Source organism: Chiloscyllium punctatum, chromosome 8 (genome assembly GCF_047496795.1).
Source record: "Chiloscyllium punctatum isolate Juve2018m chromosome 8, sChiPun1.3, whole genome shotgun sequence".
NCBI classification, from domain to species: Eukaryota; Metazoa; Chordata; class Chondrichthyes; order Orectolobiformes; family Hemiscylliidae; genus Chiloscyllium; species Chiloscyllium punctatum.
In genome coordinates, this window is record NC_092746.1 from 124,615,433 (window position 1) to 124,635,392 (window position 19,960).

At 49.4% G+C, this 19,960-nt stretch overlaps 1 protein-coding gene across 2 annotated transcripts in view; it reads right to left on the bottom strand.

Moving 5' to 3' along the window:
* The window catches only part of parp10 (poly(ADP-ribose) polymerase family member 10), a 49,758-nt gene that overhangs the window by 20,153 nt on the left and 9,645 nt on the right, over nucleotides 1-19,960 (bottom strand). For both annotated transcript variants that reach the window (XM_072576423.1, XM_072576422.1), the window contains 6 exons: nucleotides 18,656-18,836; nucleotides 14,933-15,178; nucleotides 10,380-10,613; nucleotides 6,675-7,558; nucleotides 4,146-4,358; nucleotides 1,772-1,889 (listed from right to left, as the gene is read on the bottom strand). In XM_072576423.1, the coding sequence (XP_072432524.1) occupies nucleotides 1,772-1,889; nucleotides 4,146-4,358; nucleotides 6,675-7,558; nucleotides 10,380-10,613; nucleotides 14,933-15,178; nucleotides 18,656-18,827 (1,867 nt within the window). In that variant the 5' untranslated portion in view covers nucleotides 18,828-18,836. The remainder of the gene's footprint in view (nucleotides 1-1,771; nucleotides 1,890-4,145; nucleotides 4,359-6,674; nucleotides 7,559-10,379; nucleotides 10,614-14,932; nucleotides 15,179-18,655; nucleotides 18,837-19,960) is intronic.

The following is a 19,960-nucleotide window of genomic DNA, read 5'->3' on the forward strand; positions in this document are numbered from 1 at the left end:
TGAGTGAAATATATTTTCCCAAATCCTCTCTGAACCTTCTGTCCCTTACCCTAAACCTATTCCCCCTTGCGATTAACCCCTCAACCAAAGGGAACAGCTGCTCCCTATTCACCCTGCCCATATCCCTCATCATCTTCTACACATCAGTCATGTCCTCCCTCCCTCAACCTTTCCTGTTCTAAAGAAAACAATCCAAGCCGTCTAGTCTCCCCTTCTAGCACAATTTGTCCATCCCAGGCAACATTCTGGTGAACCTCCTCTGGACCCTCTCTAGTGTAACACTATTGGAAGGACGTTGTGAAACTTGAAAGGGTTCAGAAAAGAATTACAAGGATGTTGCTAGGGTTGGAGGATTTGAGCTGTAGGGAGAGGCTGAACAGGCTGGGGCTGTTTTCCCTGGAGCATTGGAGGCTGAGGGGTGACCTTATAGAGGTTTACAAAATCATGAGAGGCATGGATAGGATAAATAAACAAACTCATTTCCCCAGAGTGGGGGAGTCCAGAACTAGACAACATAGGTTTAGGGTGAGAGGGACAAGATATAAGAGAGAACTAAAGGGCAATTTTTCCCACACAGAGGGTGGTACGTGTATGGAATGAGCTGCTGGAGGCTGGTACAATTACAACTCTTAAGAGACATCTGGATGGGTATATGAATAGGAAGGGTTTGGAGGGATAGGGGCTGGGTGCTGGCAGGTGGGACTAGATTAGGTTGGGATATCTGGTCAGCATGGACGGGTTGGACCGAAGGGTCTGTTTCCGTGCTGTGCATCTCTATGATGCAATGACATCCTTCCAGTAGTGAGGTGACCAGAACTACAGCAGTACTCCAGCTGTGGCCCGACCAAGGCTTTGTACAACTCCAACATTACCTCCCTGATCTTAGACTTCATGCTACGAATGATGAAAGTAAGTGTCATTTCTTAACTGTCCAATTCATGTGCTCTGTCCTATTCAGGGATCTGTGAAACCCCTCTGTTCCTCTGAGCTACCCAATGCCCTGTCATTCATTAAAAATCCCATTATCTTGTTTCATCCTCCAAAGTGCATCACCTCGCACGTATCAGGGTTAAATACCATCTGCCATTGCTCTGCCCATCCTACTAACCCAGCCATATCTTCCTGTAACCTACAACCATCTTCTTCACTTTTACAGTCTACAAATCATGGTGTCTCTGCAAATTTGCTTAACATTCCCAACATCTCCATCTATATTAGATGCCCGACAGTGTGGAAACAGGCCCTTCAGCCCAACAAGTCCACACCGACCCGCCGAAGAGTAACCCATCCAGACCCATTCCCCTACCTAAATCTGCCTAATGCACTTAACCTACACATACCTGAACTCTATGGGAAATTTAGCATGGCCAATTCACCTGACCTGTACATCTTTGGACTGTGGGAGGAAACCGGAGCACCCGGAGGAAACCCACACAGACACAGGGAGAATGTGCAAACTCCACACAGACAGTCACCAGAGGCTGGAATTGAACCTGGGTCCCTGGTGCTGTGAGGCAGCAGTGCTAACCACTGAGCCACTATACCACCCTTATTGTTGGTTATATGTCATTTAGATATATAATAATCAATGAGGGTCCCAGTACTAATCTTTGGGGTCCACCACTGGACACTTTCCAAAAGAAAGCCCATCTTTTCCCAAACCTCAAGCCCATTAAAGTTGCAGAGTGCAAAAGGAGGCAAGAAGCCACACAGCTCCTTCAGGGCTTTCCAGTTTGTGTTCAAAGATGAACAAATGAGACCTTGCACTTACCGAGATTGGGAATATTCCCATTTGCGTCACTCAGATCTTGCTGCTGGAGCGTCCTATGGACAGAAACATCTCTCTCAAAGCTCGGCGTGACCTGACTGTGTTGGATTTCCAGGGGATGCTGAATGGAAAAGGGAAAGGCTATTGTTAGCAGCAGCAGAGGGAAGGCAATGGAATGGAGTCAGTCTACTGCTCGACCTCGTCCTGACGAAAGGTTAATACCCAAAACATTGACTTCTCCACCCCCTGATGCTGCCTGGTTTACTGCGTTCTTCCAGCATCCTGCTCGCGGTCCCCTCCCTCCTGCTCCCAGTCCCCTTCCATCCTCCTGCTCCGGGGCCCCTCCATCCTCCTGCTCCCGGTCCCCTCCATCCTCCTACTCCCGGGCCCCTCCATCCTCCTACTCCCGGGCCCCTCCATCCTCCTACTCCCGGGCCCCTCCATCCTCCTACTCCCGGGCCCCTTCCATCCTCCTACGCCCGGGCCCCTTCCATCCTCCTACTCCGGGGCCCCTCCAACCTCCTGGTCCCGGTCCCCTCCATCCTCCTGCTCCCGGGCCCCTTCATCCTCCTGCTCCGGGGCCCCTCCATCCTCCTGCTCCCAGGCCCCTTCCATCCTCCTACTCCCGGGCCCCTCCAACCTCCTGGTCTCAGTCCCCTCCATCCTCCTGCTCCCGGGCCCCTTCATCCTCCTGCTCTCAAAGTTGTTAGACAACCTCAAGACCTGAGGCTCCTTTAGCGCTACCTTCTGTATCCCTCTACCTGCCTCGCTCATAGTCACACCCTCCTGTCCCTGACCAAATTTGAGGTTGTTAATCCATGAGTGTGACTGGCTGCTGAAACACAACATTCAGGTAACTATCCCCCTTCCCGATGTGTTACAGTGTTCAAAGCTCAGACTTCAGCTCAACTGCTCTAAGCAGGAGATCCTCGGTCAACCAACACTTAAAGTTCTTCCGAAGACCTCTAGTTCGGGTTGTGGATGAAGTTGTGGATTCGTCCACTGAGTGAGGCGACGAAATGTTTTCAGAATAGCGCACCAGCTCAGCGAATGAATCCATGACTTCAACCAACACTTATTACCGTTGTGGTCACTGTGAACCCTGACTGTATCCACCAACTCCCACATCGTGCAGGTACAACACATGGTCTGGCCCTGCATCTCTATTTTGTTTAGTTTATTGGATTAGGTTACTTATAGTGTGGAAACAGGCCCTTCAGCCCAACAAGTCCACACCGACCCTCCGAAAAGCAACCCACTCAGACCCATTTCTCTACATTTACCCCTTTCACCTAATACTACGGGCAATTTAGCATAGCCAATTCATCTAACCTGCACATCTTTAGACTGTGGGAGGAAACCGGAGCACCCGGAGGAAGCCCACGCAGACACGGGGAGAATGTGCAAGCTCTACACAAGACAGTTGCCCGAGGCGGGATTTGAACCCGGGTCTCTGGTGCTGTGAGGCAGCATTGCTAACCACTGTGCCACCGGGCCGTGTTTTCTTAAAACTGGTTTTATAGTTTGTAATCTATAAATATTTCTCCTATTTATCTTCAATCTGAGAGTAACCTATTGATAGATAGTTAAATCAGCAGCTCTCAACAACCAATGAACTGGCAGTTTTCCTGTGATGTCATTCTTTTGCACTGGCCCCTGATCCTGTTTCAATAAAACCTCACAAATTATGTAGCAAAAAAAACAAACAAAAAACATTTCTTCCATTCTGCAGCAAATTCCTGCTTTACCTCCAAAGACCCCAAACCATCTTCCCACTCAAACTGTCTCACCCTCTAGATGGGATCTCTCCTTCCTGAATGTACAAAGCTTCAAGTGAAAGGCAGGAGGTTTAGAGGCGATTTGAGGAAACCTTTTTCACCCAGAGGCTGGTGGGTCTCTGGAATGCACAATCTCAGAGTGGGGTTGAGACCTCACAACCTTTACAAAGGACTTGGATGAGCAATTGAAATGTTGTAACACTCAAGACTACAGGCCAAGTGCTGGAAAGTGGGACTCCTGTAGGTCGATGTATATAATTTTGGTGAAATTCTGTAATGTGTAAGTTGATGATTTCCATTGACTCCATCCACCAATCCTATCCAAGCTTTAATGCTGCCTCGACCTCTAACCCCAGAAGTGAATCACTTGACCTCAGCATTGGTGTGACTCCAGCTGTCCCAATCCATTGCTTCAATGGTTCCAGCCATTTCATTGCCTCAGAATCTCCATGGTTTCCCATAAAACCCAGCATTCCAGGACATATTTGCATCTGTAACTGCAGTGGCCTGGTGCATCCAGAGATGTACCACTCTCCTTAACTCCCTCTCCGATAATGTGCAGCAACGACCACCCCCACACCCTCGACCCAAGAACATACCTCAGCCTGCAGCACCGTCCAATGTACTTGCTCCAACCCGATCACGCACTTGTACTTTGTCTCCATGTGCTTCAGAACGCTCACTCCGCGCAGGTCCAGGAGGAACCTGGAAATTCCGGGCTCCTGCAGGGCCACCTTCCGGGAGCAGATGTTGGAAACGATGCTGCGGAGGAGCTCATCCACCGCTGCATAGGCGCTGCCCACCCCAGTGATCTGTCAACAAACAAACACAGGGCACAGCAGTTCATTCAACTCGGTCATCAAGGCAAAACAGAAACGCACACTGCAAATTCAGAGAACTATATAAAAGAGATGTGACGCTGAAGTTAGTAAGGACTGCAGAGGCTGGGAATCGGAGTCAATAAACAGAGGAGCTGAAAAAGCACAGCAGGTCAGGCAGCATCGGAGGGGCAGGAGAGTCAGGACACAATTCAGCCCCATCAGTCCACACTAACATTTACACTTCCTTCTCATTTACAGTTGTTACAGGATAACCAGACCTGTACAAATTACTCAAACTATACTCTGACCAAGAATTGATACAAGTTTAGCAGAACTTCAATTCTCTCCTTCCACAGCAAAACCTCAGTGCTCCATTTCATTTGGTTCTGGCTTTTTGTTAGTCTACATCACAATTTGAAACGCTTTGTATAAATATACTCTTAGATCAGGTAGGTTAGCACTGCTGCCTCACAGCACCAGGGACCCGGGTTCGATTCCCGTCTCGGGTGACTGTCTCTGTGGAGTTTGCACATTCTCCCAGTGTCTGCGTGGGTTTCCTCTGGGTGCTCCAGTTTCCTCCCACGCTCCAAAGATGTCCAAGTTAGGTGGATTGGCCATGTGAAATTTTATTCATTCACCGAATGAGGGCATCGCTGGCTAGGCCAGCATTTATTGCCCATCCCTAGTTGCCCAGAGGCAATTGCTGAAGGCCTGGAGTCCAGACCAAGTAAGGATGGCAGATTCCTTCCCTAAAGGGCATTAGTGAACCAGATGGATTTTTTCCAACTATCCACAATGATTCATGGTCTTCATTAAACTCTTGAATCCAGATTTTTTATTCAATTCAAATGACACTGCCTGCCATAGTGGGAATCAAACTAGAGTCCCCGGAACATTGTCTGGGTCTCTGGATTAACAATCCAGCAATAACACCACGGGGCCTTCGCACATGGTGTCCAGGGATATGCAGGCTAGGTGGATTAGCCATGGGATATGCAGGGTTACAAGGATAGGGTAGGGGCTGGCTCTGGGTGGGATGCTCCTTAGAGGCTGTGGACCTAATGGGCTGAATGGCCTGCTGTCACACATTAGGGATTCTTTGTGTCTCTACGTCCCGTGGTACAACGATTAACGTTCCTGCCTCTGAGCATGGAGGTTCTGAGCTCAGGTCCCACCCCGGCACACAGCGGGGTCTTCACAATGCAGCTAAACCTTGAAGGCGAGTATCTGTCGGGCTGCAAATCCCTCTGGTACCTGCCAATGGCAGCGGCCTACAGGATTCCTGCTCAGTCACGACCTGGACAGAAAGTTGGAGTCTCTCTCAGCACTTTATTGTGAGGTGATAGCCTCGTGGTATTAGCCCTGCACTGTTGGTCCAGAGACCCTGGTAATCGTCTGGAGACATGGTCCCTTGGCTTACGGCAGTATGTGATAGGCCAGAAACTGGAGGAGTACAAGTATCCCAGAAGACTGACAGACTGGAGGAGATATAGAGATCGCTTGGCAAGAGGCCATAAAGGATTTGAAAACGATTACCAAGAATCAGCCCCACAGAGTTACAAAGCAGCAGAATGGACCTTGTTACAAAAGAATGAAGAAAAACTCGCCAATTAAATACTGAAGACATCTTAGCTCAGTTCAAAAGATGTGCAGGTTGGGCGAACTGGCCATGCTAAATTGCCCGTAGTGTTAGCTGTAGGGGAATGGGTCTGGGTGGGTTGCTCTTCAGAGGGTCAGTGTGCACTTGTTGGGCCGAAAGGCCTGTTTCCACACTGTAAGTAATCTAATCTAAGTAATCTTAAAAAAAAATAGATGTGGGATAGGTAGACGGGAGGGGTGGCAATTTTGTGGTGGGGTGCGAATTGGCCAGGGCATTGGAAATAACCGGGAGAAAGTGAGGACTGCAGATGCTGTAGAGATTAGAGTCAAAGGTGTGGTGCTGGAAAAGCACAACAGGTCAGGCAGCATCCAAGGAGCAGGAGAATCTGTGTTTCGGGAATAAGCCCTTCATTAGGGGTTCAGGCAATGTAGCACTTCTCTAATACTGCGCAATGACTGTCACTCAGCAAACCATGGAATGGCACTTGAACCAAGAACCATGTGACTGAGAAGCAGTTTGCTATAGGCTCTCACATGGAGGAGTGGGCCGAAGGGCCTTTTCTGAGTTGTCTGACTGTGTGAATGAACTCTGGGTTAGGCTTGTGACGAGGGGCTAATGCAAATGCTAGCAATCGCGAGATTGGACCCAAAACAGTGCAGCAAAGGAAGAGAGAGACAAAAATAAGACACCATTGTTAAATGACTCACCCTCAGCCCTGTGACATCGCCTTCGAGGGGGAGAATAGAAACCTGACCAGTCCCAGTGAGTAAGTCCTGGTAGTATTCCTGTAGAAATCGCAATTTCGTGGGCTCTATCCCGATCACGGAATCGTCGGGAACAGCATTCGCCAGGAAGTCTTCCACACATTTCTGGTTTTCCACGCGGCAGCCTTCGAGGGAGATGAAGCAGACTTCGTCGCCCACGTCAGCGACACGAGCTTCGCAGCATTTCAGTGACGCCAGGAGCTTTCCCCAGTCGGGGGAGGTGATAGCGTATAGGTGCCGGTCTGAGATCGAGACACTGAATTGGCAAAGCTGCTGCTCAATCACCAGGGCAACAGCCCGTGCTGCAGCGAGAGACAAGGCGCTGACCGTCATCACACTGCCCGAGATGGAATAATAAGTGGACAAACCCTTCTGGAGTAGCATGTGCCGTAAGTAATCCCGAATGTCAGCCTTGGACAGGAAGCGTGCCTGCTCCTCACTGATGGGGACATCCACTTGGGCGATATTACTGAGGTATTCCAGGATCCGGCTCTTCAGCTTCTCAATCTGGACTGCGTTCCTCCCGCAAATACGGACAGAGTTGTCGTCATCGACGCTCAGGGACAGTTCTGGATAATCGGCCCTCAGCTCGCCAAGAAAGCTGCTGGATCGCAGGATATCCAGCTTCTCTCTGTCAGGTACATTGACCAGACTTGTCACTTCCGCCATTTCCTCAGCTCTGGTTTCTACCACCGTTCCCTGGTCACATTCCTGATCCTGACCCGGATCCTGATCCATGCCGGGCGGCTGCAGGAAGTCGTAGTAAGGCCGAACGAGCAACTCGCGTTCCTGCAGCTTCTGACTCTTCTGAAGAACCCGGTCAACAGCTGGAACAGAGACAAGCGAAAGAGCTCAGTCATGAGCAACCCAAACTCACCGGCACTATAGCAAAGGGTCCCTTTACAGTTCGGGATGAGCCAGCCTGAGATTGTCCTACTGATAAATCCAGAACTGTTCTCCGATCCCAAACAGGGAAACGCCAGTTAAACTCCAGCAACCTCACGCTCCATACAAGTGCCCTCCCAACTTGCTCCATCGCATTACTATATCCTCCTATTCCTCCCTCCAGTAACGGTTTCACCAGCTTCTCTGTGAATGGTCCTGCAACATTTACCTTCAGCTGCTACATGTGGTAGACAGCTCCACACTCTCACCACTCTCTGAGCAAAGAGATCTTTCCCAGAATTCTACTTTGGCGTCATTAGTGACCGTTTTATCAATTTTTTTCATTCATTGCTGGGTCATGGCTGCCTCCAATCGGTTCTACATTTATTGCCTGTCCCTAGTGACGACCCCTTTAGCCTGAAGAACTGTATCTAATTCCCTTCATGAAAACATTCAGTGTTTTGGCCTCAGCCACTTCCTGAGGCAGAGGATTCCCCTTCCTCCCCACTCTCCGGGTGAAGACATTTCTCCCCATCTCAGTCCTCACTGGCCTACTCTGTATCCTGACAATGACCCCTGGTTCTGGGCTCCACTAGCATGAGGAACATCCTTCCTGAGTTTACCCTATCTAGCCATAGAATCCCCACAGTGTAGAAGCAGGCCATTCAGCCCATCGAGTCTGCACCTACCCCCACCCTCACCAAAACAGCATCCCACTCCCCCCACTGCCCCCCCCACCCCAGACCCAACCCCCAAACCCTATCCCTGTAACCCTGCATTTCCCATGGCGAAGCCACCTAACCTATACATCCCTTGACACCATGGGCAATTTAGCATGGCCAATTCACCTAATCTGTACATCTTTGGAGTGTGGGAGGAAACCGGAGCACCCAGAGGAAATCCAAGCAGATGCAGCAAAAATGTGCAAACTCCACAGACAGTCGCCCAAGGGTGGTGATGTCAGAAGGCATTGCTGACAAGTGAACCACACTGCTCCCCCAAGTCTGTTAGAAGTTGCATAGGTTTCTATGCAATCACCCCTCAGTCTTCTCAACTCCAGTGAAGGCAAACTTAATTGATCCAATCTTTCTCTATTCATCATCCCTGCCATCCCAGGAATCCGTCGTGTAAACCTTCATTGCACTCAATCCATCCTGCCTCAGATAAGAGACCAGAAGTGCACAGAGTACTCTTGGTGTGGTCTCCCCAAGACCCTGTGTGATTGCAGCAGACATCTCTGCTCCTGTCCTTGAACTGTCCAATCTCGCCCTCCTCCCCCTCTCTGAGATTGGGTACATTTTGCTATCTCTTCCCTTGCTGATAAGACCAAATCTCACTGTGCAGGGAGCCACAAATACAATGTTTCATCTTCCAACCAAATAGATTTTAAATTTTATTAACTCATGGGACATGGGCATCGCTGGCTGGGCTATTACCCATCCCTAACTGGCCTGGAGGAGGCGCTGGTGAGCTGCCTTCGTGAACTGCTGCAGTCAGAAGTGACAGAGTGTGTGGAGCGAGACGAGGTTTGAGTTCTGGCTAATGTGTCCCTCCCAGGTAAGGACACACTGCACTTCCTGAACACAATGGGAGATCTTTTCCAATTGGAAAGTGAGCTATCCCCAACATGGCAGTTTGCCCAAACTTGGGGCATTACTGGGTGAGGTTTTTCTGCTGCAAAACCTTTCACAGATTAATTCACAAACTAACTGAGTTGCTTAAGATGACTAAAGGATTCCACAGCGGGGAAGTGGGGAGGGTGAGGCAGAGGATGAGAGACTGCTGGAGGAGTACACAGAAAGGGAGCAAGTCCTTAACAGGAAAGCTCAGCTGCTCCATGGCATTATCAGGAAGAACAAAAGGAAAAGCTGGGTTTTTAAAAAAATATAGTACCAATCACCTCAGAAAGTGCTTCTTAGCCAATGACTTACTGTGCAGTGTGGAAACCATGGTGATATAGCATCAGCCAATCCGCATTCAGGCAAGTTCCCATCATCAGTGATGCAATGTCTATTCTGGGGTAGCGACTAAAGGCAGCCCGATCTATGGTCCTGCTCATCAGCAAAATGGAATCTTACATATCCACTCAAGCCAGTAAACAGGGCCTGGTTTAACGTCTCATCTGAAAGACAGCACCTCCAACAGCCCTTCAGCACTGCACTGCATATAGCTGCGACCGACCTAGATACAAAGCCAGCAGATATAGGCATCGCTTTCCCTCTCAAAGCTCAGGGAAGGCAAAATTGCAATAAAGGTTTGTTACTAGAGGATAAACAGGTTGACATGGTGATCCGCCATAAGCTAGTTGAAAGACCTGAAGGAGTAATTGGTTGCTTCCCAGTCCCACACAGCCACTGAATCAGGGAATTAATTTGTTGTTCTGGGCTATAACCTGTACAATTTCCTTGAAGCACAATTTTAGATGTTAACCCCCAACAGCTTTTCCCAGGATAAAAACCAATAGAACTGTGGATGCTGTAAATTAGAAACAAAAACGGAGGTTGCTGGAAAAGCTCAGCAGGTCTGGCAGCATCTGTGAAGAAAAATCAGAGTTAATATTTCAGGTGCGGTGACCCAAGGGTCCAGGCCTGCTGAGTCATCCCAGAATATCTTCCCGATCTTTCAGATTTGGTTCAAATGAATTTCTTGATTTGCCGATGTGGGATTTGAACTGATCAAATATGACGAGCTCTCTAAAACCCAGGCCAAATATCCCCTTGCTTGGAGACTGCATGGTGAATAAGTTAATCTGTGAGCAAATACCTTCCCATTCCTGGAATAGCACAATGGCCCTTCCTCCAGGCAGCATGGTAACATTCAGCACGGTCCCTCCGTTGCTACGACGACGGCTCTCGAAGTAGAGACTCAGGATGTCCTCGTCATCGGTGGGACTGAGGTTCTCCACCAGGATGCGGTCGGTCCGGGGAAGTTGTCTAATGTCCAAGGTGGCACCCTGTAAACTTCGGTTTCTGGCTTTCACCTTCAGGGCCTCAAGGTCTGGAAAATCAGAAAAAGAGCAAAACGTAACAAACTTTCCAAATCTGAGATGAGAGCCAAAGTCCAAACCTCCCTATGCCGGCTGCGGCAGGCTCACACGGGTAGTAATACTCATAACACAGCAACATAACAAATAAGAGGAGTGGGCCATACAGCACAGAAATAGACCCTTCAGCCCAACTCGTCCATGCCGACCAGATATCCCAAATTAATCTAATCCCATTTGCCAGCACTTGGCCCATATCCCTCTAAACCCTTCCTATTCATATACCCATCCAAATGCCTTTTAAATGCTGTAATTGTGCCAGAGTCCGCCACTTCCACTGGCAGCACATTCCATACATGCACCATCCTGGGAAAAAGCTGTCCCTTAGGTCCCTTTTAAATCTTCCTCCTCACACCTTATGCCCTCTAAATTTGGACTCCCCCACCCCAGGGAAAAGACGGGGTCAATTCACCCCCTCATGATTTTATAAACCTCAGCCTCCGACGCTCCAGGGAAAACAGCCCCAGCCCGTTCAGCCTCTCCCTATAGCTCAGATCCTCCAACCCTGGCATCATCCTTGTAAATCTTTTCTGAACCCTTTCAATTTTCACGACATCCAACTCAGTCCACTGTTCCCACTTTCTTCCCCAGACCCTTTTATCCTTTTAGTCTAAGGACCACACCTAACTCCTTCTTGAAAACATTCAATGTTTTGGTCTCAACCGCATTCTGTAGCAGGGAATTCTCCCGGCTCCCCACTGCCTGAGATGAAGATATTTCTCCACATTTCAGTCCCCATTGGCAGACCTTGAATCCTTGAACTGCGACCCCTGGTTCCAGACACCCCTAGAATCAGGAACGTCCTTTCTGCAGTCACCCTGACCTGTCACGTTAGAAGGTTATGGGTTTCAATCAGATCCCCCTCATTATCCCAAACTCCAGTGAACATAATCCTAGGAATCAGCCTGGCAAACTTTCAATGCACCCAATCCATAGACAGGACACCCTTCCTCAGATAAGGAGACCAGAAGTGCACATAGTACTCTAGGCGAGGCCTCCCCAAAGCCCTGTATGATAGCAGCAAGACATCCCTGCTCCTGTCCTCAAATCCTCTCCAATGTCCAATCTCTCCCCCCTCTCCTAAAACACTTGGCTATCTCTTCCATTGCTGATAAGGCCAGATCTCATTGTGCAGGGAGCCACAAATACAATGTTTCATCTTCCATTAGGAATGTTGTGAGCAATTTTGGGCCCCGTGTCTAAGGAAGGACATGCTGGCTTTGGAAGGCGTCCAGAGAAGGTTCACAAGAATGATCCCGGGGATGAAGGGCTTGACATATGAGGAGCAGCTGAGGATTCTGGGTCTGTACTTGATGGAGCTTAGAAGAGTACAGGGGTACCTGATTAACACTTACAGAATACTGAGAGGCCTTGATAGAGGGGATGTGGAGAAGATGTTTCCACTAATAGGAGAGAGTAGGACCCGAGGGCACAGACTCAGAGTGAAGGGACGACCCTTTAGAACTGAGATGAGGAGGAATTTCTTTAGCCAGAGGGTGGTGAATCTGTGGAACTCATTACTGCAGAGGGATGTGGAGGCCAAATCATTGAGTGTATTTAAGACAGAGATAGGCTCTTAATGAGGCGGAGGTGGGTACTGCAGATGCTGGAGATTAAAGGCAAGATCAAACTGGTGCTGGAAAAGCACAGCAGGTCAGGCAGCATCCAAGGAGCAGGAAAATCAATGTTTCTGGCAAAAGCCCTTCATCAGGAATTCTGATGATGGGCTTTTGCCCAAAACGTTGACTTTCCTGTCTGGGCTCTTAATTAGTAAAGGTACCAAAGGTTTCAGGGAGGGGGGTGCAGGAGAATGGGGTTGAGGGCGGCACGGTGGCTAGCACTGCTGCCTCACAGCACCAGAGATCCGGGTTCAATTCCCACCTCGGGCAACTGTCTGTGTGGAATTTGCACATTCTCCCTGTGTCTGCGTGGGTTTCCTCCGGGTGCTCCGGTTTCCTCCCACAGTCCAAAGATGTGCAGGTCAGGTGAATTGACCATGCTAAATTACCCGTAGGTTAGGTGAAGGGGTAAATGTAGGGGAATGGGTCTGGGTGGATTGCTCTTCGGAGGATCAGTGTGGACTTGTTGGGCCGAAGGGCCTGTTTCCACACTGTAAGTAATCTAATCAAACATATCAGCCATGATAGAATGGTAGAGCAGACTTGGTGGACTGAATGGTCTAATTCTGTTCCGATATTTTATGGTCATATAGGTCTTCCAATTTTGTCACTGGACAGGGAAAGCAGGCAGTTACAGCGGCTGAAGAAAGGAATCAGGCAGCAGTTCACCAGCCTTATCCTTCATCATTATCCATCAGGTTTGAGGTTCTTTCAGTTGAGACTGAATGAGAACGCTGTAGAATCGATGAGCAAAGGGAGCGTGACCATGTGGTACAGGGAGCCATTAACCGGGGGCGGGGGGAGGAGGAGAGAACCCAACAAAGTAGGGAGGGCTAGTGAGGGAGAGTAGAGTGGGAGATGGTCAGCCATTGCTCTGTGCAGCCAGGAACATGAGCTCAGAACGCTATGTTGCCAACCTGGTGCCTGGGTTCAGGACACCTGATCAATGCTGGGTAGGAACTTGCTGTGGAAGAAAGAGGACAGAAGAAACCAGTTTTCTATGTAGATACCCCTTCCAGAACTGTTGGAAGTTCTGAAAAAGGATCACTGGGCTTGAAATATTAACGTTGCTTTCTCTCCACAAATGCTGCTAGACCTGCTGAGTTTCTCCAGCAGTTTGTTTTTGTTTCGGATCCTGAGCATCTGCTGTTCTGTGTTGCTTTTTTTTTAAATGGTAGATACCCTGATAGAATGAGAATCAAGGAAGAGATTCTGCCTTTTGTATTGTCAACAGTATGTGTATGAAGCACCAAATTGAAGAGCAGAATCTCAAGGTAATTTATTTTACTCACTTGAAGCTTGTAGGCATGGTGAGCTGCGCTGGCACTTATTGACCCCTGTCCCCAGTTGCCTCCTTCAGAAAGTGGTGGTGAGCTACCCTCTTGAACCACTGTAGTCTACGTGCTGTGGTTGACCCACATTGGGGTGGCATGGTGGCTCGGTGGTTAGCACTGCTATCTCACAGCGCCACCTCTCCGAGCGACTGTCTGTGTGGAGATTGCACATTCTCCCCATTTTCTGCGTGGGTTTCCCCTGGGTGCTCCAGATTCCTTCCACAATCCAAAGATGTGCAGCTAAATTGCCCATAGTGTTCAGGGCCAGGTGGGAACTGTCAGATTGCTGCAGTTATATACCCAACTATCCTTCAGGGAGGTTAGTCTGCTCTCTTTGCCCAGTCTGGCTACTTAATGGTGCGGGCCAGGTGGGTTAGCCATGGGAAATGCCGGGTTACAGGGATAGGATGGGTCTGGGTGGGCTGCTCTTTGCAAGGTTGACGTGGACTTGGTGGGCCAAATGGCCTGTTTTCACACTGTAGGGATTCTATGAATGTCCTTAGGGAGGGAATTCTAAATTTTAAAACCAGCAACAGCGGAGGAACAACAATATATTCCCAAATAAGAAAGGTGAGTGGCTTGGAAGGAAAACTGTGCATGAATGGAATATATATTTTGCTGTAAATTATAACTCTATCTTGTTAGCCATTGAGCAAAATGCTGTACAAATGCAGGGTGTTTAAGGTATATTTCCTGAACAGTTGCAAATCTATCCCATCAGTTTCTCTGATGCTTCAACTCAAAAAGGTAACCGACTGTGAGTGGGACTCTGGTGAATCTGTAATCTATTCTGTATTATCCAGACCATATCGGAAATCACTGAGGTACAGATTAGTGGTGGGCAGCTGTGAACAGAAATCTTCTTTTAGAAACAAAATTCACATTTTCACATCCATTTACTGCTCCCCTCTAGTTACCCTCAGTAGATAGCGATAGGCTCTATCTGTTGTAGTCATTTGATAGAATGGATTGGATTGCTATTCAGCTTCAAAGATGGTTAATATCAATAGAATTGGATTGGAACCATTAAGTAGCCAGACTGGGCAAAGAGAGCAGATTAACCTCCCGGAAGGATAGTTGGGAATATAACTGCAGCAATCTGACAGTTCCCAGATAGTTATTTTCAGATTTTACAGAAAAATGGATTGAAATTAAAGGCACATGCTCTCCAGATTACAAACCCAGATTCTGGATTATTACTCCAGAGGTATCTCTCAGCACAATCGCTCGGCAGAGTTCTGACGTGGTTTTTGTTTTGGGAGGGGGAATAGAATTCTCTGTTGCATGTACATAAGCTCGAGTTCCCACGCACATGCTTACCTTCCACAGAGAGGGCTTCCTGGAAGTTAACAAGGGCAACTTTCCTGTCCGGATCCCAGTGGATAGTGAACTGCTCACTGCTGCGGTTAGTGATGCACTCCAGGTACAGGGTGAGCATGTCATCCTCTATTTGCGGGTTCAGCCCAGTCAGCACAATCTTCTTTGGGTCCCTGGGCGGAGCCCTCTTCACAACCAGCTCGACGTTCTGCAGTTTGTGGCCAGGCTTGGACAGGACACTCTCAGCGTCTACAATCGACATCGACCCAGCGAAGGGGAAAAAATAGAGGAAGAAGTCAGGTCGGGAATTGTTCAGAAAACATACACCACAGACAGAGTTGGACCATGTGCACTCACCATGTTTAGCTCAGGGGATCGGGGGAGAGCTCGCACAGAGAGGCTGGGGGTTTGGGGGGGGGGAGCTCGCACAGAGAGGCTGGGGGTTCGGGGGGGGGGAGCTCGCACAGAGAGGCTGGGGGTTCGGGGGGGGGAGCTCGCACAGAGAGGCTGGGGGTTCGGGGGGGGGGAGCTCGCACAGAGTGGCTGGGGGTTCGGGGGGGGGCGAGCTCATAGAAAGAGGCTGGGGTTCGGGTCGGGGAGCTCACACAGAGAGGCTGGGGGTTCAGGGCGGAGCTCACACAGAGAGTATGAGGGTTCGGGGGGGGGTGGGAGCTCGCACAGAGACGCTGGGGGTTCAGTGGGAGGGGGAGCTCGCACAGAGAGGCTGGGGGCTTGGGGGGGGGAGCTCACACAGAGAGGCTGTGGGTTGGGGCGGAGCTCACACAGAGAGGCTGGGGGTTCGGGGGGAGCTCACACAGAGAGTATGGGGGTTCGGGGGGGGAGCTCACACAGAGAGCATGGGGGTTCGGGGGGGGGAGCTCACACAGAGAGTATGGGGGTTCGGGGGGGAGCTCACACAGAGAGGCTGGGGGTTCGGGGGGAGCTCACACAGAGAGTATGGGGGTTCGGGGGGTGAGCTCACACAGAGAGTATGGGGGTTCGGGGGGGAGCTCACACAGAGAGGCTGGGGGTTCAGGGGGAGCTCACACAGAGAGGCTGGGGGTTTGTGGGGGGTGGGAGCTCGCACAGAGAGCCTGGGGACTCGGGAGGGGGGGGGAGTTCACACAGAGAGGCTGTGGGTTCGGTGGTGGGGGGGGGGGGGAAGCTCACACAGAGAGGCTGGGGGGGTTTGGGAGGGGGAGCTTGCACAGAGAGGCTGGGGGTTCGGTGGGGGGGAGCTTGCACAGAGAGGCTGGGGACTCGGGGGGAACTCGCACAGAGAGGCTGGGGGTTCAGTGGGAGGGGGAGCTCACACAGAGAGGCTGGGGGTTCGGGGAGGGGGGAGCTCGCACAAAGAGGCTGAGGGTTCGGGGAGGGGGGCTCACACGAGAGGCTGTGGGTTTGGGGTGGGGGGGGGAGCTCACACAGAGAGTATGGGGATTCGGTGGGGGAGCTCGCACAGTGAGGCTGGGGGTTCAGTGGGAGGGGGAGCTCACACAGAGAGGCTGGGGGTTTGGGTTTCAGGGGGGCAGAGGGCAAATTGGAAACATTTTGGACATGCAAATCTTACTCTGGCATAAGTCCAAAGTTTGTTTATTTCAATAAAGATGAGAGAAATAATCACCCAAAGAGCCTGTCCATGTGAAATCACACTTTGGGGCTCAGCTGCAGAATATGTTAAGTTTATAAGCGGCTGTTTTTCAGCTCTGTCCCTTTTATTGGAAGAGCAATGAGTGCTCCCCATGTGGGTACAATCAGGCTCCCTCACCCTCCACCTCAGACTTAACCCGCATTTCACATCCGCACGTCTCTATGTGTCAGTGACTGCCATCCCCAGGAACCTGAACTTTCAGAGACAGTAAAGGAAATAACTGAACTCTCTAATGGCAGAAGGGGCACAGTGGGCCAGACTGACTGCTCCTGCTCCTGTTTCTTATTGAACATAGAACAGTACAACACAGTACAGGCCCTTCAGCCCGCAATGTTGTGCCTATCTTTTATCTTACTCGAAGATCAGACTGACCTTCATACCCTTCCTTGTCCTATCTTCCATGTGCCTATCCAAGAGTTGCTTAAATGTCCCCATTGTCTCTGACTCTACTACCACCGCTGGCAGTGCATTCCACACACCTACCACTCTCTGTGCAAAGAACGCACCTCTGACATCGCCCCTAAACCTTCCTCCAATCACCTTAAAATTATGCCACCTTCATGACAGCCATTTCCACCCCGGGAAAATGTCTCTGGCTATCCACTCTAGCTACGCCTCTCAACATCTTGTAAACCTCTTTCAAGTCACCCCTTATCCTTGTTCGTTCCAATGAGAAAAGCCCTAGCTTCCTCAACCTTTCTTCATAACACATGCCCTCCAGTCCAGGCAGCATCCCGGTAAATCTCCTCTCTAAAGCTTTCACATCCTTCCTATAATGAGGCACTCAGAACTGAACACAATATTCCAAGTGTGATCTAACCAGTGCTGTTTAGACTTATCTATCCTCATGTTTTTCAAATTTTTCGGCAAATCCTCCTTCTTAACATCAACATGTTCTACCGTATCAGTCTGTTTCACGCTGTCCTCACAAATGACAAGGTCCCTCTTATTAGTGAATACTGAAGCAAAGTATTCATTAAGGATCTCCCCTATCTCCTCCAACTATCCCTGATCGGCCCTACCCCCACTCTAGCCATCCTCTTGTTCCTCACATAAGTGTTCTAACTAAAACAAAAAGTACCAGTGGTCTCAGACAGGCTCCAACCATTCACGTCACTCCTGATCACTGGAAACCATACACATCAATACAGTCATAAATGATTGATTCAAAAGGGAATGCGATGGCCTAGTGGTATCACTGGACTATTAATCTAGAAACTCAGCTAATGTTCTGGGGACCCGGGTCTGAATCCTGCCACGGCAGCTGGTGGAATTTGAATTAATTAAGATTCTACTGATGACCATGAATCTATTGTCAGGAAGAAAAACCCCACCTGGCTCACTAATGTCCTTCAGAAAAGGAAATCTGGCATCCTCATCTACATGGAGGCTGAGGGAGGGGTGACCTTCTAGAGGTTTATAAAATCATGAGGGGCATGGATAGGGTAAATAGACAAGGTCTTTTCCCTGGGGTGGGGGAGTCCAGAACTAGAGGGTTTAGGGTGAGAGGGGAAAGTTATAAAAGGGACCTAAGGGGCAACTTTTTCACACAGAGGGTGGTACGTGTATGGAATGAGCTGCCAGCAGAAGTGGTGGAGGCTGGTACAATTGCAACATTTAAAAGGCACCTGGATGGGTATATGAATAGGAAGGGTTTGGAGGGATATGGGCCAAGTGCTGGGAAATGAGGCTACACTAGGTTGGCATATCTGGTCAGCATGGGCAAGTTGGACCAAAGGGTCTGGTTCTGTGCCGTACATCTCTATGACTCTATGTGACTCCAGATCCACTGCAATGTGTCTGAAATGGCCTAGCAGGCTACTCAGTTCAATGGGAGCCTGGGATGGGTAATCAATGCTGGCCAACCAGCAATGCTAACGTCCCATGACGGAATTAAAAATAAAACCTGGGAACTCTGGTATAAAAGGGTATAAAATCTGGGAATTGGAGTTGGGCACAGTGCTGCAGCTACCGTAAACCATGGAACCATCTTTACTTTGCAGCTCAAGAAGAGCAGAACACAATAGGGAGAGGATTGTAACCGTGGACTCATTCTCGCCCTCTCGCCACTTTACCTGCAGGTTTCTCGAAGGTGATCACAGCATAGTTGCCCTGTCGTCTAAAAGAGGTGATGGCCCCTCCTCCAGAGCAGCGCTTACTCTCAAAGTAAAGGGTCACAAAATCCGAGGGCATGTCATCCGTGATGCCATGCACCTCCAGGACCGCGTCATCTGTGGGTTGTTCCATCTTGCTTTTCTGTGATTGTAGAGAACACACAAGGAGGGAAACCTCAGTTACAAAGAAACCAACCTGGCCTTGGCCTGCCAACATCCAAATTGCTAGCAGGAAAGAGAAACATCAGTTCGAAGCACAGAGTATTAACAGAGTGAAGGTCACCATTAAATCCAGTTCCCAGAAGATTGCTCGGATCAGAGAGGATTGAGACTGACTTACACACATACGATTAAAAGGAACAAGTAGACCCAGAGCTTATTCTACCATTCAATCAGATCAGGGTACATTCAATCACTCCCCCTTCACAGCTACCCCTCAATAACTTCACTTGCTTTTAAAGAATCATGAATGCAGCACATGAAGAGGCCATTTGGTCCATCTGATCCACACTGGCTCCTTATTACATTCCTGAAGAAGGGCATATGTCCGAAATGTTGATTCTCCTGCTCCTTGGATGCTGCCTGACCTGCTGCGCTTTTCCAGCAACACATTTTTCAGCTCCTTATTACAGCAATGCAGAATGAATCCCACTGTCCTGCATACATCCAACATGCTGCTATCACCCACTTCAAATATTTACCGTGTTCCCTTAAAAGGGGCAGTGGACTCTGCCTCAAACACTCAGTGCTCCCAAAACACACTTTCTCAAGACCTCAATGTGGAGTCTGCACATTCTCCCAGCGTGGGTTTCCTCCGGGTGCTCCAGTTTCCTCCCACAATCTAAAAGATGTGGAGGTCAGATGAATTGGCCATGCTAAATTGCCTATTGTGTTAGGTGCATTAGTCAGAGGGAAATGTAGGGGAATGGGTCTGGGTGGGTTATTCTTCAGAGGGTCGGTCTGGACTTAGTGGGCCAAATGGCCTGTTTCCACACTGTAAGGAATCTAATCAAAACAAAAAACTGGCCTCTCCCTCCTCTCCACTCCGCACAAGTGACAATTTCAATTTGTCAACCACTTCTTATTGGTTTTCTAGTCAAGAGAAGTTTCAGATTCTGCAGAAACTGGAAATCGGAAATACAAGCAGAGACAAATCAAATTGCGCAGCCGGTCTGCACAGTGACAGAAGTGGACATGAACTCCAATTCTCTCTTCACCAATGCTGATGAGTATTTTCAGAATTTCCTTTTCTTATTTCAAAAATAA